The sequence below is a fragment of the Heteronotia binoei genome, chromosome 12 (genome assembly GCF_032191835.1).
Source record: "Heteronotia binoei isolate CCM8104 ecotype False Entrance Well chromosome 12, APGP_CSIRO_Hbin_v1, whole genome shotgun sequence".
NCBI classification, from domain to species: domain Eukaryota; kingdom Metazoa; phylum Chordata; class Lepidosauria; order Squamata; family Gekkonidae; genus Heteronotia; species Heteronotia binoei.
In genome coordinates this window covers 49,249,374-49,259,391 of record NC_083234.1, presented here as the reverse complement: position 1 = coordinate 49,259,391, position 10,018 = coordinate 49,249,374, and the positions used below count along the sequence as shown (strand labels likewise).

General features: G+C 49.1%; 1 protein-coding gene across 1 annotated transcript in view; it reads left to right on the top strand.

The window, feature by feature from the left end:
• The first annotated feature begins 6,070 nt into the window (after window positions 1–6,070).
• The window catches only part of TACR1 (tachykinin receptor 1), a 102,268-nt gene continuing 98,320 nt past the window's right edge, over window positions 6,071–10,018 (top strand). Inside the window, exon 1 of the mRNA XM_060250599.1 lies at window positions 6,071–6,477. Within this exon, the coding sequence (XP_060106582.1) occupies window positions 6,071–6,477 (407 nt within the window). The remainder of the gene's footprint in view (window positions 6,478–10,018) is intronic.

Genomic DNA, 10,018 nt, shown 5'->3' with positions numbered 1-10,018 from the left:
GTCACACCTAAAGCTACAGAACTCCAGAGGACAAAGCAAGGGCTTCCTTTTTTAGGGTAAGAAAAGAAAGAGGGTCTACAAAGGAATGGGTATAAAGGGAGATAATACCATCTCTGGACATCAGGAAGAAGTCTCCATTTTCCAGCAGTCTTCCCGTGCCCTGAGGATTTCCCACATTAACACAAAGGAGTTAGTCCATCACACTCCAAAAAGGCAACTGTGACCACATGTTGCTGGAAAAGCATAGGGGAAAACCCTAATGCAGGGATCAAGGGAACAGACTATTTCTGAGTGATCATAACTCACAAAATTGAACACTATCATTAAAGAATTAAACACCTTCTTCACCATCATTAGGGCAATGTAAAAGCTGGGATCAGAGGATTGAAGGTTAACACCTTTTCTTTTGTTCCTTGCTCAGTCCATTGTGTTGGCATCTTGGCAAACGAGGTATTCACTTTTTATTTTTTTGTTAAAGAACTTTTCTTTTTGAATGCAATTGTTCTGATTTCTGTGACTGACATTAAAGCCCTGTTGAGTCATGCTGACTCAGAGAGAAGAAAAGAGGAGCAGCAGGGGATCCATGCTTCCTACAGAGCACTGGGTTGCCCAGGTACTGAAGGAAAAATTCAAAGGACTTAGCTGTTCCACAAAGCACTAAAAGGCAGAGGGTGCAGAGTTGCTAGCCTCTGGTTCTTGGCTGGTTCTTGGCCTAGTAACTGGCCAGCCAGTGGTGTTGGTACCAAGAGAGAAAAACAGTTGAAACTGGGAGTGGGGAAAGAGAAACCTAACTGGGCCAGAGGCCCAAAGGTGATTGCATCACTTTCTTTCTCCCACTTGGGCACAGACAGGGGTTTTTGAGTCCTATTTCCCTACATGGAAAAAGGAAATCAAAAAGTATAGATGTTCAACAATATTGTAATTTCTTCATTTTTCTAGTGCCTGGCATAGCATTCACAGCAGTCAGGAAGAGGAGTGAGTAAGGAGATGGTATAAGTGACATGGAAGTTCTCCAATGAACACAGAAAAACAGATGTTGCTACCCAAGAAGACTGTAGTGGTGCGGGTTCTTCATTGTGTTCCTACAACTCACAGAAGGGGTTAATTGGCTTTAGGAAGGTTGTCTCCATTCTATATAAGAAACAAACCCCACAAAAATGCCTCTTGGTCTGTGCCAATATTATTTCCTTAGACCGTGTGCCTGGCACAGTTCTGTCGGCACTGCTACTGTACTGCTGATGTTCTTTTCAGTGCAAGAGAGAAAGAGGGAGTAATTTACTATTGTGTGTGCGCGTGAGTGCCGCTATTAGCTAGCATGTGAAGGATTTCCCCCTTTTCCCTTCAACGTCGGTTCTCAGGGCTGTGCTAATTCAGTCCTCCGTATTACGTCTGCTGGTGTCACTGTTGTGTGTTGCTATGATTATTTGGGGTGCACGCACATTGTTTGGGCTTGTCTGTGTGTGTTACTCATGCATTAATAGTCAATTAGGCTGTCTGTGTGTGTTGCTTAGCTCACTGCAGTGTGCAGGCAATTTCCACCACAATTTCCCTGTGTAAATAATGAGCAAGAGGCAGGGAGCAATACCCAAGACGGCAGTAGAGGGGGCACAGGCGGTGAGAGGATGTGCAGAGCCTGGTTGGCAGCCTTGGTATCAACTCACCCCCAACGCAAGTGGACCACTTGGAATGGGCTGAAGCAGAAGTCAGAAGGGGGAGCTGGCTAAGCAGTACCCTTCCAAAGACCTGCTTTCTTGTAGAAGGTGTCACAGGCCAGCAGTTGCTTTTGGAATGGAGGCAGCTGAGCTTCATTCAGACTTTTTGGAAAGCAAGGCCACACCCTGTGTGATTGGAATGTCTCCTGACAATGCACAATTGCATCTTGCCAGCCTCGTCCACTTTCTTCTTTCTTGTGTATGAGAAAGGGAGGAGATCAGCAGCATCTTGGAGAGAACAACCTGTAGTTGTCCTGGTAGATCCAATGCAGTATGGCACTGGGAGCCTGCAGCAATGGGCAAAGGCAATTCATATACCATGCAGCTGCCACCCCAGTCTGAGGGTGTTTTTACACTGACAGTTTTGACTATCTATCACTGCATTGGAAACTCACTTTTTACATTACCTAGCGTTCTGACAATTGTTTTGCATCGTTGCTGCCTGAAGCATCTACATTTGTTTTGGTAAGATGCATTTTGGAACTGCTCCTGCATTGTTTTTCTCGACACTAGTTTTGACAGTGTTGACATGATTTCCAAGCAACCGTATACATTTAACTAAGCACTGGTATTCCGGCTGTCCTCTGATCAGAGACACCTCCCCCCAAATTGAAATGCTTAAATGTAGAAGGGAAATAATTTAAGCGTAACAGTAGCAGGCGATCTGAAGACTCTAAAACTCTGGATCAAACTGAATGTAAAAACACCCTGAGTCTACTCTTGGCACCAACAGCAGTGGGAAATTTCAGCACACCCTATTTACACCCCCAGCGAGCAGCTGTAGGAACATCCACCTGGCTGTTGGCAAACTTCCCCTTCCCTGTCCCAGCATAGCAGCAGTGGCAGGCAGGCAATTCTCTGTTGCTGTGGGAGCAGCTCTGTTGCAAGTGGGAGGAACCCTAGCAGACACTGGCCAAGGCAGCCTGGCTGCTTCTCCAGAGCTTGTCTGAGGATCAGTAGGAAGGAGATGCAGTTTTTTACTGTCAGTTCTGGCAGTACATTTTTCTTGGCAACACCTGAACACTTCTTTTGACCCAGAGGGCAGTCCCCAACAGTCCTTAGTAGTGGGGAATGTGGGAGGGGTGGGCCATGAAAATGAAAATGCCCAGCTGTGGCCACTTGCTTCAGTGCCAAATGGTGGCCCTATTAGAAGAAGCAATGGGCAAAGCTACACCTGTTGTCACCACTGACTGAGTCTGAGCTGAGTGGCCCTCAGCTGCACTGCTAGGACCATTGGATCCTGGCTTTTTCCAAGTGCCCAGTAGCCCTCTAAGGCAGCAGCCCAACAGCATCTTTACCAGGAAATCTGTAGAAAATGTGGAGGCTTGAGAACTAACCTTCCAGTCCTGGATCTTAGCAGTAGTCCTGTAAAGGACAAGGTTTTCCCAAGTAGCGTCCCCTGGACCTTTTCAGGTTCAGAAAGTGGCACTGGAGGGAAGACTGAAGCCCCTCCTCTGTGAATGCCACAGTCTCAGTTTGAATTGGGCACCACCACAAACATAGGAATTGAGGAAAACCTATAACTCATGTCTGACAGTCCTACATGGCACACAGTGGGAAACCCCAGACCCAACCTGTGTACTGTGTAATATCTAAACCAGGGCTGGTTCCAGGCTTGGAGGGAGTGCCTGGGGCCCCTTCTCCTCCTTTCACCATCACTGGGACCCCCATTCATGCTTCTCTTCCAGATCCCACACATCCCCACCTGCCTGTGTTTTCCTCTGTCCATTTGTGAACCTTCTTCTTGACCATATATCCCCTTTCCCCAGTGGTGATGGGTGGAGTGTGTACATCAGAGCATGCCTACTGTGTGCCCCAGGAGTGCCACTATTCTTTCTAGGGCAACATATGGTAGGGGGGCTCTGCAGCAGTGGGCCCTGCTGGAAAATCTGGGCCCTGGCAGCTGCCCTGCCTCAGGGTTTGCTGAAACCAACCCTGATCTAAATGTATTTCAGGTGCCTGGCTCATGTCCCCATGCCCAAAAGCAAGTGGCGGAGAAATTTGGGTTCAGTCAAAGGGGTCCAAAGAAGTAAAACTATGTTCAGTAAAAGCAAAGTCTTCATTCAGTTGACCAGGATAAGGAAAGCATCTATCCCATCACAAGGAACTATCTTGGCACTTAGCAAAACTCAGGGCCCAGACTCAGTCTGCGACTCCAATGTTGTTAGCCTGTTCCTTAGAAGTTCATCATTGATTTGATGAGCAGTGCAGGGAAACGGTGCCTCAGATTTCACAGTCTTTATGGATTTTTTTTAATCATCCCTGTTCTGAATATGAACATAATTATTTCCAAGACGTGGAAGAGGGTGATAGTCTTCCAATACAGCAGGTATTCTGGAACGTCACTGTCCAGTTTTGATTTCCTGGGCAGATGATAGAAGGAGAGTCCTGGGACCTAAGGAGGGAGAATGTGCTTAACCCTAGTCTGTCTGTTTTTCCATCTCATTTGTCACTGACTGCAGCTCATGCCCATTAAGATGGTACAGAGCATGCCTGCCTCCCTAGTCTTCATCAGTGTCTACCAAGGCATGCAAGCAAAACAGTGGTAGCGCTGTCTCTCACTGCAGCACTGTGTGCCTGTATGCCAGTATGTGCAACCAAAATGAAGCTTGCTTCAGTGCTTTGCAGTTCCAGAGAGAACAGAATAACAAACGATCAAGAGCCAGGAATACTTACAGAATCAACTAAAACTCCTCTGTAGCCTATGACTGGAATAAGCAGGATTTTGCAAAGATCAGTCCTCTGTTCTTTCTGGGGATGAGTCCCCTGTGTATAACTTTGCCAATTGGTAAGCATCCCTGTCAGTTATACCTTTGAAGTCGCATTCTCTTCTCTTCCTTGGCCCTTTGTGAACTCTGGATCCAAGCACCAGAATAATGGCCAGTCCAAATCTTCCCCCGTATGAAGGATTTGCTATTAATGTTTTGGAGTTGGGAAAACTTATGTACATCAGCATTGAGAAACAGGACATTATCATCTGGTAGGGGTGGTTACTTGATGTCCAATGGCACATCCCAGCCACATGATCTAAAATTATACCCTTCCTGCATAGCTCACCGACTCAATTGTGCCACAGGAGTCGCCGACCTTTTCAGACCAACTCCTCAAAAACAAAAGGCAATATCTACCTGTGAAAATGCTGTTGTGCTTGGAGGTGGGGGGTAAGAGACCATGGCAGGACTTGGCCAGACATGCTTGGAGCAAGCCATGCCCTGGTGGCACCGCCAGCATCTCAGGGATTCACCTTGTGTGGGTCCAAAAGGTGGTGACAGGCATAAGCCATGCTTGTTGCCCATCCCGCCATCTCTGGCTGCAGCAGTGCCTTGGCTGATCTGGTGGAGATCTGGCCCTTGGTCAGCGGCTTGGTGTGTGCACAGGTGCCAGAGATTCCCCCCTTCCCATTCTACAGACCTCAGCCCTACCTGCCTTGGTTCCCTCTCCAACAGGTTCTTTCCGCTAGCAGTCCCTGAAACACTTCAGGGAATTCTCCCACACCCAGGCACAAGGCAGTCTGTTCAGGGCCACAGAGAGGCCAGCAGAGACTAGGCAAATGCAGGGGGATTCGGTCTATCGGTGCCTAGGAGCCAGGAGAGCTTAAGGGAACCTCCTGTGCGCAGCAGGGCATCCCTGAGTACCAGGGGCGGGCTGGGGACCAAGTGGCGAGGAGAAGGGGTCCTCCAGTAGCTTGGAAGCTTCCCGAAGCGCAGGAGCCGTCGTTCAGGCTGCCCCGCAAAGCGCTCCTGGAGGTCGGAGGAGGAGGAGGTCTGCCTCAGGCGCCCCAAAGCCTCCGGCAGTCCTGCTGCTAATAGTTCGGGGGCTGCGCAACAAACCCGGGCCAGGAGTCCGGATCCCACGTCGGCGTGGCCAGAAGGGGAAGCCGGAGGCGGCTGCCGGGAGCGCTTCATCTCCGGTTCGGCCAATCTCCCTCCCTCCCCGCCCGCCGAGCCTTGCCCACTTCTCCCCGGCAGGCAGGAGCGCAACAGCTGTCCAGCTGCGCCGGCATCTGGGCAGCGGTGGCGGAGGAGGGGCTGTTCTGCTCGCGCGCCGCCTCTGCCCCCCTTCCTTCCCTGACGCGCCGTCGACTTCGCCGCCCGCCTCCCTATAAGAAGCCCCTTCGCTGCTGGCTGCGGCAGCCCAGCCTGGCGCGGGGACCGGCGGAGGAGGCGGAGGCGGCCGAAGCGAGCGGCGGGGGTTAGCGGAGCAGCAGCCGCGCAACAGCCTGAGGCGGCCGGGCAGCCCCTGCGCGCTCGCTCGCCCCGTCGGGGGTGGGCGGAGGAGGCCGCATGAGGAGGACGCCGCCCGCCGGGCTCCGGGGCTGCCGGTAGCGCTCGCGGGGCATCGGCGGCAAAGTTTGCTCCATGGACGGGGCGCTGGCGGCGGGGTGGGCGGCGGAGGCCAACGGCTCCTTGCACAACGGCTCGTCGGCGGCGGCGGAGGGCAGCAACCAGTTCGAGCAGCCGGTGTGGCAGGTGGCGCTCTGGACAGTGGCCTACTCGCTCATCGTGGTGGTCTCGGTGGTGGGCAACGTGGTGGTGATGTGGATCATCCTGGCGCACAAGCGGATGCGCACCGTCACCAACTATTTCCTGGTCAACCTGGCCTTCGCCGAAGCCTCCATGGCCGCCTTCAACACGCTCATCAACTTCACCTACGCCCTCCACAACGTCTGGTACTACGGCCTCCTCTACTGCCGCTTCCAAAACTTCTTCCCCGTCGCCGCCGTCTTCGCCAGCATCTACTCCATGATGGCCATCGCCGTGGACAGGTGAGGCGGACCGGCGGCTGCTGCGCCTTAGCGGGGCACGGAGGGGCGCCGTCCCGTCGGGCAGGGCCTTGGGAGGGACGAGAAGGGCTCCTGGCAGAGCTCCGACCTCCTCAGGCGCGGGGAGAAAGCGGGGAGGGGGGCCGTTAAAGGACACGTCTGTCTCCGGGTTTGCAGGTGGGGGCGTCTGACTGGCGCAGACCCCGAGGACTTTTGTTGCCTCCGCTGGAGCAGACTTCCAGTGGAAAAGAGAAAGTGCCCCAGAGCAGGTGCAAAGTGCATTTTCTTGGCCACTGGCAGAGATCTGGGGAGGGGTTTCTGAGAGGGGGCTTCGGGGCATCGCAGAACAGGGATTAGCAGCCAGAATGGAAGGGACTAAGAGAGCGACCAAGAGGCAGGACACAAGGGCCCAGGTGCCTAACTGAAAATACACTGGTCCTGGTGAGTTCTTTATTAGGAAAGGACATACATGAAATCTCACAAGAAGTAATAAATATACAAAGCAGCAGCCTGCATGATTGATTTAGTGATCAGGCATAGATCTGTGCACTGCTTTCACTTTGATTATGGCCAGCTGTTCACTCCTAGAATTCTCTTTTATGTAAAGCATCTCTGACTCCTTTAGTATCATACAAAGTTTTGTCCGCCTTTCCCTTCACATACTTATAGTTTTAACATTCCACCTAATCTCCCCTCCAATATACATGATGTTAAAGATTCCTTGTAAAGAGCCATATTTGGGTCTGCACTGGCCCACATTCAGCTTTGGAGCCATAAACTGCTGATCCCTAGATTAAAACTTTTTCTTTCTAGGAATCAAGCACTGATCTTTAGTTTTTGCATACTTGTGTGCATGTGCCGACACACTCGTGAATACACACTTAATAATCAAGTTAAATTTCCTCTTTCTTCTGCTACTAGAACTTTGCATTGCACTTAGAAATGGAATAGTGGCATGTTCAAGAGAGGCAGAAGGCTGCATTTTTTTCACTGAAGGCATAAATTAATGTACGGAATCACTGCTACAAGGTATAATGATAGTCATTAAGCTGACCTCTTAAAAGGAGTGGACGCCATCATGAAAAGGATTATCCCAGTGGCTAATAGGTATGATAGATGTGGAACCTCCCTGTCCAGCATCAGTATGTCTCTAAATAGAGGGGATGACAAGCAGAGGGAGGCCATTTTGAACCCTGCTTGTGGTTTTCTTGAAGATACCTAGCAAACTGCTGTTGAAAAACCAGAGGTGGAACTTTAGTTTGATCCAGAAAAGGTGATCAAGCTAAACTACCAGCCTTTTCAGTGAAATTGACATGAAATGGATAGGGTCTAGTTTTCTCCCAATTAACATTCACCAAGACCTTAAGACCAACCCCCTTTTACATGACCTGTGATTTTCTGTCATCCCTAAAAAAGATGCTGAGAGCAATCTTGAGCTCTCAAAGTATGATCCAGTGGCTAAGGTGGTTTTCCTGATTCAAATGTTACCTCTTCCAAACACACAAGATGACCTCAGTCCCTTCAATGTGTAACATAGGATAATAACACTGCCTCCTAATATGGGGTACTAATGTGTATGTAATGCTTTGAACATTCAAAGCTGCATATAAATGTTTGGCATGTTTGTACCCTTCATCTAGTAGAGCTCCTGAATGTTGGTACCCACCCCATACCAGAACCCTGTTTAACTAGTCCAGGCTGAGAGACCGCGATTCCCTAAAGCAGCCTCAGCCTCCAAGTTCAGCTCTGTCTGCTACAGCACAATATCTCTCAGTTCTTCTTTTTCCTTTGAATGTGATCTTTGGGTGCCTGGGGAAAGACCTACTTCTTGGACTCCAACCTATAGCAAGCCAGCTGTGTAGATACCGATCAGTTCAATTGGATTTATTAAGGAGAATGTCCTAGTGGATCATGGCCAAAGGGCATTCCTCTACTCTCTTTATGTAGTGATTGTTAATGGAGAAAACCTGCCGGCTTAATAAAGATCTTCTTTAATAGTTCCCAAGGGGAGAATGGTTAACCATCCACCGTTCACAAGCATCTCTTTTAATCAGCAGAAATAAATACCACTGTGTTTTTATCCATGACTTTGTGGCTATGGAAACATGCTTATTTAAAACAAAACTTCTGACTGTGATTTTAAAAGGCATGCCTTTTTTGTTGGGGCATATAGAGGCATGTTGAAGCACAACAGCTTTTCATTAAAGGAGAGTCTTTCATTATTGAATAACAATGGTTTAAATCAAGTTATTGTCTTGACCTGGACAGTCCAGGCCAGCCTGATCTCATCAGATCTTGGAAGCTAAGCAGAGTCTGCCCTAGTCACTGTCAGGATGGGAGACCACCAAGAAAGTCCAGGGTTGCTATGCAGAGGCAGGCAATGGCAAACAATCTCTGAATGTCTCTTGTCTTAAAAACCCGTTAGGGTTTCCATAAGGGCTGCAACTTGACACTTTTAACCACCATACCCTTACAATCAGAAAAAAATTGGAGAAAATGGTCACCCTCCCCCATTTCCCAAGGGAAAAGGAGAAGTTATCTGGGATAGACTTTCTAGACTGCTGTTCATTCTGAAGCTCCCAGAGTGAAATGGTTTTCTCTGGCAGAGTGGGTGCCAAATTCAGATTTGACTTACTCAGGGGTGGGGGGGCAGCCATGGGGGTAAGACACAGATTAAAACTGTGGATCCTGGAGAAGTGAAGTTAGTTCTTCCACTCTCACCATTTACCCAACTGAAAATGCTGTTTTCAGCCATGGTTTAAGCAGGGACAGCTTCATAAATTAATCCCCCTCTCCTTCACCATACATACACTGCTGAAATGAGGTTTTCAGCACTGGCTTGGAAAATGCTTAACCCCCATATGTTGTGTTAGCACCTAAGGAAAGTAGATCTATCATTCTGAGCCACCAGCTAAGTAGATTTTCTGGGTTATGTAAACGCCACAGAGCTGGAGGAACTCAGCAAAGATGCAGAGTGTGGTATTGGCAGCAGAAGTATGCTGGCAAGGTAGTACAGTTGCCAAGATATATGCTTCAGTGTATGTATTATGGAGGGAGGTGCTTAGCAAAATCTCACTGAAGGTGATGCTCAGTAGTCAGGGCTCAGAGCCTGGATCTTGATGCTCCCCATGATGAATAGAAGTAGAGCAGATGAAACCAAAGGATAAGCAATGAAAATATATACATATGAGGAATCCAGCAAGCAGACTTACTTTGGATAATTATACAGGTTACAGAATCCAGCTTTTATATTGTTCCAGAATTTGGGTTCCCTTGGTACAGAATGTTGCATTCTATCAGTGCTGACAGCCCTGATTAAAGTATGAACATTTCTATTTGATGGAGAGTCCATTGTGAGCAGTAAGCGGAGGAGTTCTTCTCATGGTAAAATGAAAGCCAAGGACTAGGGCATCAGTGCAAGCTGCCTTGATGGGGGACTTTTTCGATCCAGTCTCTGTTAAGGACCAGGATGCCGTTAGCCATCTGATGCATCTGTGGACATGGAGGGTGGTGGCAATAACAGTGATGTCAATCAGAAAATCAA